The sequence below is a fragment of the Acromyrmex echinatior genome, chromosome 13, assembly GCF_024713525.1.
Source record: "Acromyrmex echinatior isolate Ae372 chromosome 13, ASM2471352v2, whole genome shotgun sequence".
NCBI lineage: Eukaryota > Metazoa > Arthropoda > Insecta > Hymenoptera > Formicidae > Acromyrmex > Acromyrmex echinatior.
Genome location: NC_141864.1, coordinates 10,040,437 through 10,063,320, shown reverse-complemented (window position 1 = coordinate 10,063,320; position 22,884 = coordinate 10,040,437). Strand labels below are relative to the sequence as shown.

The 22,884-nt window shown below is 37.9% G+C and overlaps 1 protein-coding gene and 1 long non-coding RNA gene across 9 annotated transcripts in view; one reads left to right on the top strand and one right to left on the bottom strand.

Moving 5' to 3' along the window:
* LOC105146134 (uncharacterized) overlaps positions 1-21,880 on the top strand; it is a 131,988-nt gene extending 110,108 nt beyond the window's left edge. For 7 of the 8 annotated variants that reach the window (XM_011056205.2, XM_011056204.2, XM_011056203.2 and 4 more), the window contains 8 exons: positions 12,405-12,572; positions 12,816-12,971; positions 13,449-13,682; positions 14,140-14,369; positions 14,486-14,638; positions 14,886-15,398; positions 15,543-15,917; positions 16,000-21,880. In XM_011056205.2, the coding sequence (XP_011054507.1) occupies positions 12,405-12,572; positions 12,816-12,971; positions 13,449-13,682; positions 14,140-14,369; positions 14,486-14,638; positions 14,886-15,398; positions 15,543-15,917; positions 16,000-17,364 (3,194 nt within the window). In that variant the 3' untranslated portion in view covers positions 17,365-21,880. Of the gene's footprint in view, positions 1-7,271; positions 7,456-12,404; positions 12,573-12,815; positions 12,972-13,448; positions 13,683-14,139; positions 14,370-14,485; positions 14,639-14,885; positions 15,399-15,542; positions 15,918-15,999 lie in introns of those variants that run through there. The other variant, XM_011056207.2, reaches the window with a different exon arrangement.
* The window catches only part of LOC147907624 (uncharacterized), a 155,326-nt gene that overhangs the window by 29,631 nt on the left and 102,811 nt on the right, over positions 1-22,884 (bottom strand). The window lies entirely within an intron of this gene.

The following is a 22,884-nucleotide window of genomic DNA, read 5'->3' as shown; positions in this document are numbered from 1 at the left end:
TTGAAAATATACTGATATAATGATAAATATATTTATATCAATAACATGTTAGATTATATCAAATCAAGTGAAATGCTCAAATAAGATTTTATAGAATAATGAATTCAAAAAGAATAACTTAGTTCCGAAAAAAATCAAAACTTGAAGAAAATTTTCGCCTGCTGCTACTTTCGTAATTCATAAACTTGGCTCACAGACAGTACATAGTTTCTCCTCTCATAAATTCTCACTGAAAAAGCAGTGCCTCTTTCACCATGTTCTTATCTAATCCGACATATTATCCACGCTTGTCAAAATTTTATTAAGCACGCGAGAAAATGCAGCGTCTCACCGGCGTCGTCGATTTCCTTGGGACTGCGAATGTTACGACGATGTTTCGTCTCCCCCATTCGAAATCTACATTAATGCCCTTCATTTGAGTCTCACCGTAGCTCAAGTTGTCGTGATGGCTTCTCCTCGAATGCTCGTTGAATTCACTCTCCGTTTCGGTGCCGTGTATTTGCCGCATTCACAGTAATGGGAAGGATTCCCATTCAACGTTTCACTGTATAAGGAATTGTCTCTTCTAATCCGAGAACGCCCTTTTGTTTGAGAATTGAGACAGACGTTGAGGAAACAGCAAGACGGTGTAACTTATGACAAACATTTATTCCAAAATACTTCGGGGACCGAGAATTATGCATGAAAATAATAAAATATATTCATGTTCTTTATCTAATAATTATGTAAGAACAAAAAACGAAAATGCATTTTATAGATATCTCTGTTTAATGTCTGTACTACTTTCTTTTCATCGAGAGAGCAGAGTAATAACATATTATGAAAAATGCCTACAGTAGATTAATTCACTATTGCGACAGGCCAAACGACTGCCATTATAACTTGCAGTTGCTTGGCCATGCAGTTCTAATGATTGCAATATACTTGTGTACATACAACTGCGCCTTCAGCTGCACGTCGCGCGGCAGCACATTTGTTATTATTTGACATTTAACCTATATATATATATATATTTATTATGTTTCTTCTCTTATTAATGATTCGACACATTCTGGTAACAATTTATAATAATTTAAAAATTCGTGATATTCTTATTGAAATTAAATCATTCGTTTAATAGCAACTATTGACATTTCGGTATTATTTTATCTTTCCGTGTGTATCGATATGCGTTACTTGATCTTAAGTTTGTTTGAAGACTTTTAACTTTTCGTTATTATAAATAATAAAAAAATTAAAACTTGACAGTCTCTAATCCATAATATTAAATAAACTAATGGAAATTAATTAATAAACTCTAAGGAATTAATTAATAAGCTAAGTGAGATAAGTTTTTGCATTGATTAAAGGATTTTTGGCACCTATTAATATTTTTTTTAATAATGCTTTAAGCAACCGTGAGTTAAAAATGCAAATGGTTCCATTACCATAATTCTTTCATGTTTAACTGACGATTTTCCATTTCGGCGCATTCACGTGTGTTCCGACAAAACTTGACACGCAACGAAGGGTGCATCCGTCCAAAGCCAAGGCACGTCATGAAGGGCGAGGCTCATTAGTTAATTAAACAAAGCTCGTTTGGACACGCGATCGTAGTTTGACCTTGAGTTCCCTCTCTTTATCCTTTTCCTTTTATTATTTTTTTTTCAGGGTTGGCGAAGATTAACGTTATCTTTTTTTTTTTAAGAATAAAACATTGCATTTCTTTTTAAAGATTTTTAATGCTTGAAACATGCTTTAAACAATATTATAAAATACATATTTAAAACTTATTAAGAATAGATTAAGCATGTTTTAAAACATGTTTAAAATATGATTTTTATCAACCCTGTTTTTTCATATCTTTCATTTTTACTTCTCTTTGTGTCGCAGAAATTTTTGTTCCTCTTTCAAACGTAGAAACGTTGTCGTTTCCTGATATTCGTTCTGCTAATTTTAGGTGACAAAATAAAAACAAAAATCAAACTTGGAATGAAATTGAATTTAAAAAAAGATTCACAAAACTGCATGAAGTGTTGTGATCGGTCATGTCAGATCTGCAAATGGAAATGCAATGTATATATTTTTATAATTTTATTTTGTGCATAGAAATGTGCAATTAATAAAGTTGCATTAAAAGTTGCTAATAGCATTAAAAGATAAATAGATAATGTGGGATCCACGGGGCAAATGGGGGTTGCTTTTATAGAGTCACAAACGTTTCTAGCAAAACGCCTATTGAACCGTCATCGACATTGGCGGAAATCAATCTGCCCATCGGCATGAGGTCGAGTAAATTGCTACAGTAATTACGACACGCGAGGCCCATTGCGAGTGTCGTCCGTTTCGTGCAACGTATCAACTGCCAATTAGGAATAAACGGGAATCTCACCTCAGGCGTTTTACACCAAAAAAAAAAAAAAAAAAAAATCAAAGTCGACCAGTTTGAAAAAATTCATTAGGATATTGTAGAAATTAACTTTTAAAATATCACGTGCACGCATCGTTACATTAATTAATACACATTAAATACAGCTAGTCTTTTCGCAATTTGATTTCAGCGAAATCGATACACGTAGTACATTGCAAATTGCAAGGTACAAAATTTCCTACGGCGGTTTCCTTGCGGAATCTTTCCACGGGTCTTTCCGTTGTGTTTTTCTACTGGGTGTCGGGGGAATAATTCGCGCGGCCGCTATCTCGTAGAAAGTGCGAGGCGTTTTACCAAGTGCGTAAATATGTATTAGCCATAGGCGAGTGCGTGCATCGGCGTCCGGCACTTTTCCGATTTCACGCCGCGTGGAAAACAGCCTGAGCGGAAAACGAACCGGTGCAGGGCTCGCGTGGTTAATCGCTTTTATCCGTCATCTCGTTCGGACGACGCGACGACCGGTTTCCAGCTACCATCGGAATCGGGTTAAATGCGAGGCAACTGCGAACGTAGCGTCGCGTCGCGTCGCGTCGATCGAACTCTTTGCCAATAAAAGATATACGCAGGGATTACCCTCCTGCACTTTCATTAAACATGCACACTCGCACTTAATGCATTTCCTCACGTATAACGTGCAAGCGTTAATCAATCGATTCTACTTTTTCTTCTCGATCCAGAAAACTCGATCAAGCCCTGCCGGGGCGATCGATTAATTCGTGTCTGACGCGCCGGATTAATTAATTTAGTAATTACGCCTGTTTAATTGCAAAGAAGAAGGCGCTCGAAAAAGTGTCCCGGTCTGATTTTGATAAATTTCGAATGTGTTGCAGAGTGAGATTAAATGATGGAGGACGCGCGTACTTTTTTTTTTCTTTGCAGCTTTGCGATTGCAAAAGTCTTTTGAAACTGGTACGTTGCAATTAAATTTTGATGAGAGAATGAAACTTTGTTTGAAAGTTTGGAATTAATAATAAATTTCTAAAAGCAGAGATATCTCTCCCAATGCGTTATCGCAAAGATCGCAATGAGATGAAAGCACGCTATGAAAGTAAGTTGCGCAATGGCTGCAGCAGCTACGGTGCAATTGATTACGAGCAAAAAGTTACTGCACACAACATATTCAAACGTAAAGTCACTATTACAAAAAGTGTTACTTCATCATAGTATATTTAAATGTAAGATCTACTAGTATAATCTGGCATTTTTCTAATCGTTGAGAAACTACAACAATTTCTTGCTTGCCAATATAAATTTAAATATTAAAATTACGAGAAATTTTCAGTCGAGAATATTTATTGAATTTTATAGAAATATTCTCAGGAGTGCGTTCATTAATTATTACGTTCGGCAGAATACATTTTAATTAATAATCTACAGTTCGAGAGAGCTGAAATATACGTATATGCATTTCCCACCGAGATACCGAATATGTTTTTATTCGGAAAACAGGATATCACGGATTTAATTAAAAAGTACTGAAACAAAATGCCGTTACCTAACTTAAATTATAAATAATCCATCGAATAAGTGATCTAATATTTGACGTTTCTTTTGCACGAAGTGCTTCGTATATTTCTTTTTCATCAAATGTTTTCCTGTTAATGCTTAAATCCACTGGAGTATTATTTTAACACTTTAATGTATACGTTTAATTGTACGTTTAAAATGTACAAATGCATAGTCCAAAGAATTATAAATGGGACGTACAATTTTACTTCGGAAAGTACGCGACATAAAGATTAATTTATAATTAGTACGTCGAATGGAACCCACTGATCGTATTACATCACACAGGCGGGTCAAAAGGGCCAAGTATGATTTATATAGTTAAGCTGGCGTTTACGCGCGAGCTTATCGGAGCTACGGAGGCGTTTGCGAAAATAGCGCGAAAATATTTGCAGCCGAAGAAGCGGCGCGCTGCGCTGTGTCGGCTCGGTTGATTTATGCAGCTCGATTAATCTAGGTTACTGCGTTATCGAGCACGTTTGCGTATTCACATAATCGACAGGGTGAACGAACCTTCCTTCCTTCCTCGTTCGCGATCGCGATCGGGGAAAGTACAAAAAGTTCATCCGCGCGAAATTCGCCCGCGATAAAAAGCCAAGTCGGCCGCTGCGAAACATTCGTTCTGCTCGATTAATTGCGACGTGTCGGATCACCCGATCGCATTGATCGGCGGCTGTTGTTTTGTGCATAAATCCGGATTTTCGGACGCTTGAAATGAATGCTAAAAGATCGAAACTGAAGTTGTCCAGAAGAATTGAAATGATGCATATTTCGAATTATATGTAAAAATCATACAAAGCGACAATAGTTGCGTTCAAAGAAAGCAGCTTTACAATTGTTGTAAAATTCTTTCACGTGATTTATACATTTAGATCCAATGGGAATTCAAATGACAAGGCTAATTATCTATTTTAAAACGTTTTACAATAAGTTGCCTTTCCTGTTGAACCCTATTAGGTGTATTCGATACTTTAAAGCTTTGTGATATCTACGATACTAAAAATCGATTTAAGATCTTAAATAGAGAAGAAAAGAATTGACCAATCGCATTGATCATGTGATCGAATTGTTCAAATGTGATTTGTTATCTCTTTCTGCCCTTTCTGTTTCACAGCGATTTCCAGCATCGTGGACACACAAAGCTTGAAGAGCTAAATAGTAATTTAATGCGACTGATTGGATCGAATGTAATTGGTTTTTACCTTTAGATGCGATTGAATGCACCTATTATTACATCACAGCATCGCCTGGGGCTCGAAACTGCGATATTTTAACAAAGCTAGACAGATAGTACAATAATATAATATATAAACGACAAAATGGACTATTAAACAAACAACCGAAGTATCGTAAGATAGATATTCAGTATCTTTCGTTTCCCTTGCAGAATACAATATCAACACGACTGTATTTGCGTTGATGACTATGTAGACATTAGGTCATTAGTTTCCTTGGTCCTGACAGATACGGTCTCCCTCATCTCAACGACACGCGAATCGGTGGAGTGAACGCCTTGATGCGTTTCTCGCCGCGATGTCGCGTCTTTACCATTTATCAAATCGTCACTCCGGCGCCTAGACTTTAATCAATACGAACTCTCTGATCCGTGTACTGTGATATCGCATCAGGCTCGATGCTCGATTTGTGCTCAACTCGTTAAACAATGTGTTGTAATCAAAGACTCGGCCATTACTACGGTCCAATTTGTGCAACACAATTGTTACACATACCGTTATGTTTCAAGAATACCTATACTTTGAGAATATTATTTGACGTATTAATTTTTTGCGCGTGCATCGTGTAACGTCGTAATATTATTATATAAAATCGTTAATGTTATTATCCCGAGGAATACATCGCGTTATTTACGGCGTTCATAAAAGCTTGCGTAAGTAAATGGCGCGTTCAACCCTTTCGCACGCATAATCGTGCACGTACGCACCTACCGCGTGACATAAATGCGATACTTAAAGTGCAAGTGTTTAATTAAAGAGAGTAAGCGTCGGTGGTCGTTGCACTGATGGCAAAATTCGCCCGCAAACAATAATGAAACTAATGAAGCAGGATAACGGATTAAATATTTTGAAGCAGGACGAAGTTTTATATTGGAAGTATTTAAAGCCATTTAAATCGTGATTCACGCATTTTTATAAATTTAGTAGAGATATTAAGCACCCTGTTGCTGATGAATTGGGAATGAATCATCCCGTACCATCAAGATCTCCGTTATCAAAGAGATTCCTCGGATTCCATGAAGTTTTCACAGAGGTTCTCATATATCGACAATTCTTCATCATGTAAAATAACCATATAACCAATATAAAAGGCGGCAATTCGACGTCGATTATCGTTGCACGTTCGAGAAGATTAAAAATCGCTACGTCCGGATCCTCGATCAGATCGACGGGAACATTTTCAACGACAAAACGCCGTTTCAAAGGGGGGCTTTATTTATAGTCAATAGACGTTTGCGTAAGTCAACCGGTGCACTCTCAACCCTTTTCAACGTGCGTAAAACACGCACGCCACACAAAGAAACACGGGGCACCCACACGCAGGCGCGACGCGCGTCCGCGTGGAAAACTCGCAGCGAGAGGCAAGTATATTCACCTTAAGGCCTTTAGTCTAGTGCCGTCGCACGCGACGTGCACATCGTATTCACGGTGTGGTTCGTCGATCCCTTCGTCGACAGTGTATTATCGTGGATCTGTCCAATCGGAGACTCGGGACCCTCCGATGCACCTTCGGGGGGTCGAAACGGGATCGTGCGCTTTCCATTTTTCCTGTACGTCGCGTAATTTACTTATCGCAGATATAAATTATATAAATTATTTTATTTTGGACTTTTCTCGCAAAAATAAATATAGTCGATGATACGAGAACTATTTTGTACGAGATTTTTTTTTTTTAATTACTCGGTGAGATGAAAATTGTATGTCAGAGGATTAATTAATTTGGATTAAAAATTTTTTGTAATCACAATTTCAATATAGATAAAGCAGCACAATTTAATATTGATTAAGTTTCAGTTAATCATGACGCGAATATATTTATCCTCTGAAAATCCGCGTCCACCTGACTTTCTCGTCGCGATGTAACTTCTTCACTTTCAACGCTTGGTATTTTATTCAAGAATTACTCGTATCGTGGGAAAATAATTAAAAATGACGTCTTTTATTATCGTTCTTGAATAATCGATATTAAACAAAAAAAAAATAGATATTTCAATGTAGTTACAAGAATTTGCGTTATGTCGACCTCAAATTGTCTCCGATTGTGATAATTTGGCATCTCGGCTTCTCGGTTAAATGGAAAAGTGATTATGCAAAACGTTGCGGACGTTGTGATCGCTCGTGGCGATGATTGGGTGACGATGCTCTTTCGCTCCGATGAGAGGCTCATTGGAGTACGATGCTAATTGGCGATCGGAAGGAAAACGAGATTGTACTCGAGAGAATCGACGCCTCGTTTGGCAGGGTGGAAGATGCTCGGGCATTTTGGTAGCAACGAGAGCATATTGGGCTACCTCACAGTCAAAGGTACAGATAAAGTTTTTTTTCTTCGAATTTATAGCAATAATAAAATCTTGAAACAAATGAAAAAAATATTAATAATATTTAATCGACTTGCAACAGATTCTTGGAGAGATTCTTTTGTTAACAAAAATGCGATATATTGTCGAAATAAGCAAAGAATTTAGTGATAATTTTAGTAATGATAGTAAAATTATATATAACGATGATTTTTATCGCATGCAATTTTTTAGCTGCAATGTCGATAAGACTCTACATCGGTTGTCTTAATTATGATGAGAGTTAAATTAAATTGAATTAAATTTGAACAACTTATGTACCCGCATCTGTTTCATTTATACGAAGGGTGATTGAATATTAGCTTGAATTAGCATGGTAAAAATTTATTATGATGCTGTATGAGCAATAAGAATTGATGCAGATCGAAGGAAAGCGCAGCTTTCTGACAACGTGCCACGACAATGTGCTCGACTAAATTTACAGCAATTTAGCGCCCGTGTGACGAGAATTCGTAAATTAGCGAGTTGAGACACTCATGCATTCGTCTATGTGGTACAATTTATTTCGACTTAGAAAGTCAGTGGAAAGCTGCCTTTTAGAACAATTCTTGTTACAGAAGAAGCGATAGATTTAACCAAAACGATTATTATTTTACTTTACTTTCCGTTTATATTTATCTTTATAACTTGCATGCATTTACACATAATCGAAATATTTGAATATGAATTTTACATGAATTTTAAATGAAATTATTCATTTTTTTAAAGCGAACCTCGACAATGCAATGTTGGAACGTAACGTCCAGAACCACCATATAATCCTTTAATTCTTAATAATAGAACCCAGTTAAAACTTTCATCAAACTTTTTCCGTAGCGATATATAATCTCTTCATGATTAAATTAAAATCTAGGCCGCGTTTTAAATTAAAAATGCATTTTTCATAATTGTAAGTACTTAATCTCTTTTTTTCGCAGGCTTATATAATGAAGTCTAAAAGGTGCAGTTTGTATGAAAGCTCTCGGGATTAATAGTTAATTTAGTTTCCATAACTTTGAAATATTAATTTATTCTGCGACAAATCTTTCATAAATTTTTTTGCAAAGACTTTTTAGAACATACATTAAACTCACAAATTATAGATTAGCTATATATAATTCTCTTTTATTACGTTATTTATTCGTCTTTCTGCACGGAATATTGTATTAGTATAAGGTAAATCTGACAGATACGACCATTCCCGTGTTTACCCAGCATTTATCTTTTTCCGACGACCCCTTCTGATAATGGCTACGAGACTCGTCGTAAAAGCTGGCATTGTGCCTTTCCCCAATCCTTTAGTTCCCATTTTTCTTTACCCTCGTATTATATCGTAGAAAAGGAGATCGATACACGTCTCCGAATGTACAATATATTCTCTTTGTGCAAACTGCTACTAAATTTCGTGTAAACAAACCTAAAACAAAACGACAAGAATTACATCTTATCGCCGTGAAAACGATTACGAAGCATTTTAAGTAGCATGACAAAGTCCATGAAATAAGTTCAACGTCCTTTAAAAGAATAAAAATTTGCTTATGAAAGACATTGTACAGTTTGAAATTTTTTTCATTCAACTTTCTCAATCTGTATAATTTGCATATTTTCATTCAATTTTTATTTAATAAGATAAGAAAAGCAAAAGGAGAGAAAATAATGAAAATGCTTGGTGATGGACATATAATTGGGAAAAAAAATCGGAATTATTACTATCTATATTTTCTGCATTTTATGCACGAATGCAGCGTCACAAGTTGAGAATGTATTCTGTGATTATCTAGGACGGGTTCGCCTTTTATGGTGAATCTTGGCAATTAAGCCAAGACTTAAATTTTCCCCAAGACGAACTTTGCCTGGAGTTAAAACACAATTTCGCGCTCTTTACACTCCGGCAGATTACTTATAAAAAAATTTGCATAATTCCTTTATTATCAATTCAAATTAGTCACTTCTTAATGGAAAGTTGGCTCCATTGTTAAAGAAAAGTGCAAAAACACTTTTTTGCACTTCAGCAATTTTCTTCTTTTAAAGTCTATTTTTTTTTTTCAAACTGCTAAATGCCGGATGAAAATTTTCCTTGCGGGTTTTACCCGCTTTTCTTTTTTTTCCCATCCGAGAAACGATCGATGAAAACGCTCGATGAAAGATAGCCGAAGAACACTCGAGAAAGCCGTGACTCACATGTTCCCATCCACGTCGTCCACCGAATGCGAATGACCGGTTAGGTTTATCCACGTCGAGGTGTCTGCGCACCACGACAAAGTCATACGCAGAGTACGCGTAATTTCGCCGTAACGGTAGTCGCCGGGTGCAGCTCGCAACTTGCGTTGTCGCGCCTGTGGAAAGTGCATTACACACACACACACACAAACACACACGTATACATACACCGGTTTCATTTTCATTCACCGCGCCTCGTAACTTGTTTTAAGGAACGCTGCACCGCGATGCGAATTCCCCGCGTATACATATCATCTGCAATCTTATTAATTCTCCAAAGCCGACACGTTTACAGCTTGGTGTTACAATACAACGCGATTGCAACTTCACCGTCTTAATATATGCGTCACGAATGCAAAAAGACACTGTAGAAAGATTATCTGATATATAACTTTAAGTGTGACAGCTACATACATCGTGTGTGCGCATTTAACGAAGATGCAAATCAAAACGGATTAAATTGATATTAATTTTAATATTACGTACGTTATTTTGAAGTAAGAAACCTTCTTCTGTATTCGTGACAAACTTGCGTTTGTGCAACGCAAATCAACTGGAATTACATTCCGTTATTAATTCGAAGTTCCCTCGAAGGGAACTTCTCCATCGCGGACAACGCGAATCCCGCCAAGCAACGCGTGAGAAATTCGAGGCGCACGAATCTGCATGATAAACATTCGCGCGATTCCTCGGCTTCTCTTTCGCATTCGCAACGTCGACGATTTCGCGGTAACGTTGCGTTGCTCGTGACGATTCGCGCGGCGATATCGTTCACATTCCACGGGATGCACGTCACTCGCCGATGACTGCGGCGGTCAAGGAGTCGTGTTGTGAAAAGTTGCAGAAAACGTTGCCTGCTAAATGGAATACGCATATACAATCGCCTGTTTTCATTAAGACGCAATAGAACGTACGGTTAAAGAGCAACAAGCATTGTTTGTACTGCCATTGTTTGTTGAGGTCTTCATATCAGGACTGATTGATTAAATAAGAAAAGCAAGAAATCAAATTGAAACGCTGAAGTAGCGCAGTTTCTTATCTCGAGATATTAAATATAATGTAAATTGATTTATTGAAATATAATATTATTTTATTTTATATCATCATGTTGTTATCTAAGGTCATCGAAGTTGCAACAATAACGTGTTCTTTCTTACAATGGTTTTTAAACATTTTATTGATCTTACGATCTATTACGTAAATCTTCTTCGACTCTAAATCACCTCGGCTGATGAATACTTTACATAAAATTACAAGGAAATTCTGTGGTATGCTCATAATCTTCTCGATGAGCCTGAGAAACTGTCAGCCTCACCATAGTCACTTTACGTTGGTCATGAAAGTAGTCTTGACACTAATTCGCACGTTATCAATTAATCACGTCGCGCCGTACTTTTTCGTAACGATCTGACACTCACTTGCGGTATCAGCGAAGCAAAAGAGAAGCGTTTTCAGTGTCCTCGCTCCCTCTTTTGCAACAAAGTGTCACGCCTACCGTGAATTGTACAAATTGATATTACTACTGATATTACTCACATTCAGCGTGATTATGAAACATTCCGCGAAGTAAGTACGACTGTATGCGCTTCGGTTTTAGTTGAAAATAAACCGAAATAATCTTTCGATTGTATTATTCTTCCTTATTTACTTTCGAGTATTTCACGATTACATTTTGATGTTTACATAATTTTCTTACATTTAAATTAACCGTATACGAGTTTAATTGTTTCCTTCGTTGCACACTGAGATAAATGATGTTATGTCAATATTATTTTAATGGAAAATTACCTTGTAGAATTACAATGATAGTATTAATGAAACAAACCAAATTTTATTAAAATAAGAGCGTGATGTATTAATTTCATTAATAGAATTGTTATTGAATTAACAAGTATTATTTTTAATTAAAATAATACTATTGATATACAACAGTATATTTGTTTTCAATTTATCGATAATTATTTCCACTACGAATTGATCGATGATAATTAGCTGTTCTAAAAATAAAAATATATTTTCTGTAGATTTCAAATGATAAAATGTTATCACATGATTGAGAAAAGCTTAGTAGAATTCTGGCTAGATTATCGTACCCGTTTTTTCGAGCGGTGTATGTACGTAACATTGTACACACCAGGATATTCGCGTGCGAGATACTCGGCTGAATTGTCGGACTGCTAATTTCGCTAATTGCTGCGACGAGCTCTGTGTATACATGCTATCACATACTGATAGCGATACGTGGTAATTATGACGTGGTGTGCACGACGTAAACGCGTATAACGACAGACAAGGTGCATTCGAATTTACGTTCACGATTTCCTGAGAAATCGTGGAAAAGTCTTTGATTAATCGTAAAGAGATAATGCAGATTTAAGATGATGCCGAATAATGGAAAATAAAATATCTTAACGTTGTATTCTGTAGTCAATCTATATTTCTAAATACAAATTTAATGATACAATCTCAAAGTATATTGAAAATATTACAAACGAAGACTAAAGAGTTTTGATATGACAACATTTCGAAAGCCGTATAAATTTTTAATTTGTAAATATATAGTTTTTTATTTAATAATTCAATGTTAAAAATCTGTGAAAATTTTATGTACTGTTCTTCACTATATTATAGAATGGCAATGTACTTTTTAATCTCTTTTTTAAGTGAAAAATATGCAATGCGCACTTTTTTTTATAGATTCCCAGGATGTCGACCTGGATGCGATCCTCGGTGAATTGTGCGCCTTGGAGCGACGTTGCGACGGAGACATCGCCGCTACTCCCGCACCAGATTCACAAAGGCCAGGACGACCCACCAGCGCAAGGATCAACCCAGGCGACAATACTGACATCAAAAATGAAGGAGGTTTGTGTTTGAATACCAAAGAAATTTTCTAACTATATATTAATCACATATTGTGACACAATTTTAATGATTTATTGATCAAATTGTATGTAGCAATCTACTTTATATTATGAATTATTACATTATTTATATTTAATTATGTTACATTATTTATTAATTTTATAAATTATACGTCATTCGTAAGACATAGTAAAGTTTAAAATATTTTATATTTATACGTGTTTACGTTTGATCCTGTTATAGGTATGCGCACTGATAGTCCTGATAATGACAGTGCGTTCTCAGACACGGTGTCCATGTTGTCCAGCGAAAGTTCGGCGAGTAGTAGTGGTTCCGGACACAAGCCACCTCAGACCGCCATGCACACAGCTCCTCAGCAGCAATCGCACCAGTTTGTCGGTGAGTAATTTACTTTAATTTATTTTGCGATCGATAACTTTAAAATGCCGATTGAGTAATCGTTTTAATTGAGATCAATTTAAATACTTAAATTTCGATTTCTCAAACTTTCGTTTTGTTTCACGTATGCACATTTTATTTGATTAAGCTACTTGAACGACAAGTATTTCTATTTTTAACTTATATTATAAATATTACATACTCTAGCTTCAGTTTAGTGATTATGTTTCAAGGCTAATAAATAATTGGCGCGCAGTTTGTTCGAACTGAAGATTGTAAATATTCATACAAAAATATTATTCAGTATCAAGAACTCGCTTTGACCGAATATAGCCTTCTTCGTTTATTTGCGCTAAATGTTGAGCATTTCCAGCCGATTTTCACTTAGTATATTACTTGTTCTATTTTTATTTGTATTTATATTTATATCCAGTCTGTGCATCTCTTGAGTAATTTTGTTTGTAATTATCTCTTCAGATACAGCGAGTAAAGCGAAGGCAGAGAAAATCCGCCTGGCGCTGGAGAAGATGCGCGAGGCGAGCGTACAGAAGCTCTTCATCAAAGCGTTTACGCTGGACGGTAGCGGTAAAAGCCTCTTGGTCGACGAAGGGATGAGCGTCGCGCATGTGTGTAGGTTGCTCGCAGACAAAAACCATGTTCCAATGGATCCGAAGTGGGCCGTGGTCGAGCACTTGCCCGATCTCTTCATGGGTGAGTCTATTATCTTCTATTTGCCGACCGCTAATTGCTAGACTAGTGACGCAACATTTCTTCTCCAACAGACAATATTTACACGCGACATTAATTTTTAATGCTGACATCCTCATTTTTAATCGATATTTCCTAGTGTTTAAAATGCCTTTTTTATATTTACATAAAAGGTACTATTAAAAGAAATATTAGATAAATTCTATATATAATATATTATAAAATTATCAATATAAAATTAAAGACGTATAATGTACAAACTATATTATACACTTTTAAATGATATTCAGTGTCATTATATCTAATAGTGAGAATAATATTTACTCTCTTTCTTTACATTATTAGAACTTTTTTTGAAAGGGATACATTGTAAGCCTCAGGAAATGATTTTATTGTACTATCGGTGTCGACCTGCAGACTAACAATAAGATGTGTAATGAGATATTAATGAAACTTTCAGAAAGGGTTTACGAGGACCACGAATTATTGGTGGAAAATCTTCTACTATGGACCAGGGATTCCAAAAACAAGTTACTTTTCGTCGAGAGACCGGATAAAACACAGCTATTTCTCACACCCGAACGATTCCTTCTCGGTCCCACAGATCGCGGTGGTAGCGAGTACGACGACCACTCGAGAAATATTCTATTAGAAGAGTTCTTCTCAAGCAGCAACGTCGGCGTACCCGAGGTAAGCGAGACATGTTTACGATCTCATTGCGTCTTGGCAACCGAACCGAACGACGGCAATGAGTTCGTTGACATATATTCCACTTCTCCTCTGCATCGATTACCATTTGCTTCCAGGTCGAGGGTCCGCTGTACTTGAAATCGGACAGCAAGAAGGGTTGGAAGAGGTATCACTTTATTTTACGAGCCTCCGGTCTTTATTACTGGCCGAAGGAAAAGGCACGCACTGCTCGAGATCTCGTCTGTCTGGCAACCTTCGACGTTAATCAGGTTCATATTTTTTATACACTCTTTCTCACACAGCGATACATCACAATAATACTGATCTCAAATATGCTTTATTCATTCTATTCTTATTTTAGATAATTTTTAATAAATCGCAAGTATCGTGTATCTATTATGCCTTTTTTATCTTATGAGATTATATGATCTTTTTCTTATTATTTATTATAAAATCTTACATCCATCAATATCGTGCAAGTCGATTTCTATAAAGGATTCGTTAATTGTTAATCAGGTTTATTATGGCGTTGGCTGGCGAAAGAAATACAAAGCGCCTACCGACTTTTGCTTTGCCGTAAAGCATCCACGACTGCAACAGCCCAAATCCACCAAGTACATTAAATTCCTCTGCGCGGAAGATAATGCATCTTTGGAGCGATGGATGGTTGGCATCCGCGTGGCGAAGTATGGCAGGCAGCTAATGGAAAATTATCGGGCACTCGTGGACGAGTTGGCGCAGGAGGATTTAGACTTACTGGCACATGCCAGATCGTGCTCGGTCAGTTCTATTGCTGCACCGCCAAATCAGACTCAGTATAATACGACAAACGACAACGCCAGACAGTTTGCGGAGAACGTAAGGCACAGCAACGAAACGACAGTTGCTACGACGAGGCAATACGATGGTCAAAGACAGAGTTATAATTCGGAACAACGGCAGAGCTATAACAACGACGGCAGGCTGAGCAGAGCGAGCAGCTCTAGCTCCAGTGGATGTTTATCTGATGGGGCACCGAGTAGTTGTGAGGTGAATACAATTAAACGCTGTTTGATATTTGTATTAATAATAAATCCATTCAAAAATATTGTTATTACATACTAATACTAATGCTGTTACATCATAATTATTTAACTGGATACAATTATTTAATTTTTGCATATTAATTGTTAGGTGGCCTTCGAATGCGGTGAATTTCCAACCGGTACGATAAAGCGGAAGCCGTCTATGAATCCAAAGTTGCCTCTCACATCGATTACGAGGCAATTGAAGGAGGTCGGCGAAACTGTTCGAGACGAACCAGACTCCTGTCCAAGCCCAACAAGTTCGGGATCCGGTACGCTGACTAGAAGGCACAGTCGTCGACGAAGTGGCACTGACTCTGATGGGTCCGGAACATTGAAGAGACATCATAGATCTGGAAACGCGACACCAGTCAGCCCAGTACCTCCTGGCACGCCGGTGAGAGAGAGAGCGAGTCCTATGGGATACAGCAGATCGGAGAGTCAGGAATCGAAAACGCCGACGAGTCCGATACAAGCGTGCATGGTAATTGATATTACTAAAGAATTTAAATATGAACGGATTTAATATTTGTTCGATACGTAACGAATAGATTTGTATCCTACAGATGGATTCGATTACCTCACTGCCACCGCCACCATCACCGTCGAGAGTTGCCGAAGAAGTTGAGTCCGATAGCGAACCGCTTCCGCCACCACCTCCCGAAATGTTCCGATCGAATCTCTCGCTGGACTCCCTGCCACCGCCGCCAGCGCCCGGTGAACTTCCGGTTTGCAACACACCGGAACTCACGGGCTCCTCGTTGAGCCTCGCGTCTCTACCGCCACCGCCCAGTCCGCTCGTCGGCGAAACCGGAACGATACGTCGCGCTAGACCCAAACAGTCCACCCCCACGAACTCTGTCACTCCCGAGAGCACACCTACGCATAATCCTAACCCCAGGTCACAAACCAATCAAATGTACACAAATAGTATCGCGTTAAACAACAACTCAGTCCAGAATTACAATTCGAATGCGACCCCGAATGTTCATGCGAACAACACCGCCAATTCCGTATCCTCTCCGCACAGTTCCTATCCAGGATCGACGGCAAGTACGCCGACCTATACCCCAAACTCGCCTAATTTCACATCGCCACCACCCTTCGTACCGCCGCCAGCTTATGGTGCTCAACCGCCACTTACCAATTCCCAGAGTCTCGGCCGACAAAATTCCAAGGTTGAATCGATATATCAGACCGGTCATCATAACACGATCCAGCCGATTAGGCCAAATCCCAATATGGACACTGTCCGACGTAGTGCTATGAAACAAGGAACTGGTCATTACGCAGCACCGCCTTATCTGGCTGAATTAAAGGCCGCCTCCAGTCCGCAACCGCAACGACGAGTGACTATCCAAGAACCACCGACATCGCCCAAATCGAAGACCGGAACCGGCAAGAAGATCTCATTCAATCTGCCACCCCAACAGGAACCCGGCAGTCCCGCATTGCCACAACGGAAGCCGACGCCACCTAGAAGATCCGATAGCACCAGGCTTACGTCACCGAAGAAGCTGGCAGCGTCTGATCAGGCACCGCCGGGCGATTTCCTCAAAGATCTCCAGAGAGTGATGAGAAAGAAGTGGCAGGTTGCTCAGAAGTGCAAGTTAGATTCAACGACGACGCCGCACGAGGTGCTCGGTTTTCGGGACCCACCTCCTGCCGTGGCCGATTACAGAGAGACTAATGTGTCTAATTGGGTACAGGAACACTACGGCGCGGATAATCTGTATGAGAATGTATACGCGACGGATCCCCACGGACCAGTCGAGTACGCATCCAGCCCAGCCAGACAGACGGTGAGATTCGCAGATGAAAACCGCAGCATGAACATTGTTAATGCAATCGCCGGCAAGAGACGGCCGCCACCACCGCCGCCCAAGAGGGCCGAGACTACGCATCTTACTACCACCAGGGCGATGCACTGACAATAGCAGATAATCCAGCCCCATCCCGAGAGGCGATGGTATTGCTGTCTTTGCGGCTGGTGGAAGGAGTGAGAACGAAGGCGGGAGACGGCTCCGTCAACGTAACGTTTAGTCATTGTTTCGGGATGCCAGATACATCGAATCCATCATTCTAACTTGCTAGAATCTTCAATGGAAGAAGAAACTTTGGAAGATATGCTTCTTCAGGAAAAAAATTAACTGTATGATTTCGTTGCCGGACTCTGTGCTGGATCTCGAGAGTCGAATGAGAAATTGAGAGAGAAGAAATTGTTTGGACACGTGGCACGTTAAAAAAAGAATATTTGTTAATTCAATTCTGAACGGTTCTGTAGAACTAAATTGACAGAATCTATCTATATGGATATTAATGAGAAAGAATCGTTCAAATTATCAGCAATGAAATTACGAAAAATTAGAGATTATCATGACAAATTACAAATGCAATTACAAAGAGAATAAATGTCGATGAACCGTCCTTACCTTACGGAAGTTCTCCTTGATTCGCGTAAAGCAACTGCCGCTTGGAGCTGAACCAGAAGATGAATGACGCTCTTTTGAATTGAGCAACGAACTGAACTGAATTCGAGCCCGCGACAGAGATTCGATGGCGTTATGGCCGATCAATACATAAGGAACACTGCCGCACATACGAAGGATGTGATATAAATCTTAAGCATTACGCCCATATTTCCGCGATCTAAAGACCGCGTGAGAAAGAAGAGAAGGCGATGAGAAGCAACGCGACAAAACGCACGATTTTTTAGGCAAGACGTAGAGACTAACTGACGATTTTATGCAGAATGAAGAGTTCTGTTTGTACGCAAATTTTATAACCGCTAACTGCCTCGTCTGCGATTTTCTCAAATATACTTGGATGTGATAAGTAATATAAAATAAAAATATATATATGCGAATATAATCTGTTAAAGTTTTCTCAAATTTGATTCAATAATGATGAAATAATTGATCAAGAATAATCATTAATATTTCTGAATTTTTAATATTTTAATAATTTTGCGAATCCTACACTCAATTAAAAAATGATTCATTTGGCATTTACTTCGAGAGAACATTACTTCAAAAGTATCCCGAAAATACAATATTCTAATGATAAAAATGATAATAAATGTATGTAATATATATTTTGTCTCGAGTTTTCGCTTACTTCTTGAATTTTTCGAAATAAAAAGCTTGACGATTCGGACTATACTCTTAAAAAGTATGATAACAAAAGGAACGCATGTTCTGTAACGCGTAAATCGCAGCGCTCGAAGAAATGCCGAGAAAGTCGCCGCGAAGGGAAATTGATCTCAGCTCGAACTGGAAGCGACCCACCTTTTCGCAGCGCACGTGTTTCAATAGTGAAGAAGACAACTTCACCGGACATCTATGCGACTAGAGCGTCTTTTGCGATCACATCCTTGTGCATAGGTATACATATATGTATATAAATGGAGTATGTACGCGCGTTTACATTGCTATATCGACTTGGATGCTGTATGTGTAGTTGTATTATACAATCGGAGCACGCTTCACGATGTGGAACACAATGATGGGATTTACGGTCTGTACGTTCATTGATTGTATCCAATAGAACTACGTGACAATATAACTTTTCTCGCTCGTCATCGGAGCGAACTGCGCGCGTAACACCTTGTAATACGAGGACGCGAGATCTCGTTTCTGCCATTTTCCGTTTCTTTTTCGTTCGATAACGAAGAAAAACTGACGATGTCGTTCTGACAGCCAGACGGATCAAATGAGAATGTTGAAATTCTCGCGAGTCTCCGATGAATTAGTTAACTCTGGAGGCTAGATAGATAGTAACTTTTTTTGGATACTTTATATAAAGTTGCTGGAGGATCACGCGAACGTGCTAGTTATCCGTATTCGTTGGACACGTTTATCTTGACGATTTAACTAATTCCTTCTCTTGTTTCAAGTATTCTTAGAATGAGACGAAGAAAAATGCTATCCAGGTACGTGCAATTGTCTCACGTCGCCGACCGGAGAGAGAAAGCGAAATATGCGAACGATCGCGAAGATCGTCGCGCTGAGCCAATGATGAGGAACAATATCGTGCGTAGCTTCCCGTTTGTGATCACCAATGGAATCTTCAGCAACGATTAGCCGAGCCTTTTCAAGGTCGCGTAGCTGATGTAGTTTTATATCTCGATTTGTATCGCATTTGCATGACTTACATGTGAAAGTTAATGACTCTTCGGATTTACAGAGCAATCTGTATCGTCAAATTTTTATATACGAAGTCGGTAGCCGCTCGAGATAGCCCGTTCGTGCGATATTCAATCCGTAGAAAGTTACAAGTATTTTGTATAAGATCACAAATTTTGATACAGAAATATTTCGCCGTAGTTATACGCAAGTATATGGATAGAAAACTACAGGGCTCACTATTACGAGTAGTTTTTCGACCAGTTTTCGAGCCGACATTCAAAAATCATTTCTAATTTTTCATCCTTCGATATATTTTCAGAGAAGATCATATCCACAATAATCACATCATCTTTCTAAAATTCATACTGCGTGAGTGCGGGATACTATTACAAGTGACTTGTCGATCTGCCTTCGGCCGACAGATCACTTTTCATTCGTTAACATTTTTAATTTTCTAAAAGGAATTATTCACGCCGTGCCTACGTGCGAGAATTTTTCCAATTTTTTTTTAACAAAAATGCCATGTGTGTCTGTGCGTGAGAATTTTCCAGTTTTATAATAGATTCGCATCGTTTTTTAATACAATTTTTACAATTTTCACGCCGTGCCTGTGCGCGAAAATTTTCTCAATTTTCAAGGAGATCCGCACGATCTCGCACCGGACGTGCTCCCTCGAGCGAGCGCCAAAAGCGAGCACGAATCTGCGTACTGTAACACAATCGAATTACTTAATAATAATAGCTAAAGACTAACTTAAAGTGGAACCGTCGATGTCGATTTAACTATATCCCCGCCTTACGCGCGGTTTAATCAAACTGAACCAATAATATAAATGCATTTTTGAGACTAATATATCGACTTTACAGAGACTAAATGATCCTTTTCATACGAATTTCTAAAATATATTTCCCGCGAGTACGAGTATCAGTGCCTCTGCGCTTAGAATGCGACTCGCAAAATCTCTATTCTTAAAAGTATGGTTTGTCGAAAACATTTCGACATTAAATGTATATTTTACATTAATTAATTTCCTATTTTGTTCTTTTTTTTTAGATTTCATTTTATTTCCATCGTAATTTGAAATGGACTCACTTCTACGCGATTTATTGGCTCTCTAATCTAATTTTATTTTCTATTTTGATGGAATTTTGTATTTTCTTTTTACATAAAATAAGTTTCCACGAATTTGCTGCACCATCACGTCGCAGACTCATTCCAAGTAAACTGAAAGGGACTGGTACGGGACTCGTTGAGAATGCTGGCGCGTGCCGAGATGAAAACTTCTTTTGTATCCGTACTTCTTAAGAAACTTTCGCCGAGCTGAACACTCCAGGCAATCTGTGTAGGTAGCTTTAGTATTCGATGTACGCGTGCTGCCCATCGCTTGATTTTCGTGGGATGGATGAGTTGATCGATCGTCCATTTCCAGTGAATAATAATTGAATTAAAGCTTTCGCGTTGAGATTAGTGCAATTGGTAATAGAATCTATAGGAACGAAGTCGAGAAAGGACAAGAATGATTATTGGTTACTAACAGAAATTGTAACATTTTAATTATTGTATTCGAGGCCGGCTTACAATTAGAAGATTAATCAAGTGTTAAGTCAACGTCTGCAAAGTTAAGAACAAATGGAACAAAGTTTCATTGTAAAATTCGTTTCTCCTCATTATAATAATTTTCATGAGTAGGTTTAGAAGTAAGAAAAATATGTTTCCTTTTCGCATTTGAAGGATATTCGTATGAAGATAGAAAAGTGCTTTTTGAGCCGGCCCTTTTGAATTGTGTACTCTAAGTTGTTCGTATAATTCTGTAAATATTGTAACGAATGGTATCACAAGGAAAAATTATTGTTCGGTGATGTCGCGCGGCCGAACAATGATACAAATGTGTTTATGTTGTTTGTGAGTAAGAAGTGAAGTGAGGGAGACGAGAGTAGGTCTTCGAAGACTTTGGAAGGTATACGAATCTTGCGAAGACTTGACTGCGTTTCGTTTGATTTAATCAATTGTTTCGGCTCGAGAAAATCGCTTCGGTCAGTTATCGCGAGGACGAGAGACCTCGGACGCTGCGTTCGCATCGCTATCAGATCGATTCGATGTAGCTTAACAATTAAACTTTAGGTCGTATTGCAGGTTGTTTCGGATACCCTCTGTGCAGGTGTGTTTAAAAAAATTGTGACAATACTGACATTATTTCGTGACCCGACGCCAGTTGTTTAGGTATAACGCGTACCGAGCGAACAAAGAAATGCGCAGCAGTTGAAATATTATAGGTATTATATTCATGTTTTTATGTAAATAAATTTTTGGTATATTTCAATGGTCGATGACCATCTTTTCTTTCCCTCATGTCGCATCTATCGCTTGATATTTATTATAGAAATCTGACATATATTGTCATAGTATAATTTTTTATTCTTAAAGGTAACTTATAATTATTTATAATGTTTTTTTATAATATCGAAATTGTTATTGACGATTCTGTAAATTTTCAATTATCGACGATGAATGAAAATTTAATAGAAAGACGTTTTTATGAAAATTTTGATGTTTCGTAACAATAATTTTACAGTGTTATGTGCATGAGAGAGGAAATGTATTATAATTATTTAAGTTGTACATTATTATGTAGTTTAACGTTCGAAATATTTTCCAAGTTTATTAACCATCGGTAATACTAACCGTTGGTCATGAAGTACAAGAAGTGTTTCATTCAATATAATATATAAATAATAAAATAAAAAGTTCCAAAAAATATTTATAAAAATTGCAATATTTTAACGATTTTTGTAAACTTTAATGATTATATTTCTAAAATCATACTTAAAGTTCTACATTACGAGATAAATTTCGACACACAATTTTCGAGAAACAATTTTACTTCTTTATTTAACAGTTTCTTATTATATTTTATATATTTACAATTATTATCTTTTTGCGCACTTTTTCATTTTTCGCTCGAATTCTTTTAGCACGATTCTCTTTTTCTTTTCCTTTCTTATCTTCTCTCTTTTCTTTAGAATTTCAAACCGAGTGCTTACCCTTATACCGAGGGCATATAAGTAGCAAAAAGGTGCATGCTTCCGGTCATAAAAGCGCCTTAATAAAAAGCCCTCGTTTTTAATATTCTCAAGCCGTGTGTGAGAGAAATGCTCGTAGATACACATAAACTTGCGCGGTATTGAATTTTCCAGCTTTTCTTGCCGCGTAACCTAAAGTTCGCCGTAAAACTGCGGTTGCATCTCTCTCTCTCTCTCTCTCTCTCTCTCTCTATTTTTTATTCTAACATTAACGATAGCCTTCGTGTCAGCAAGCATGATTCAT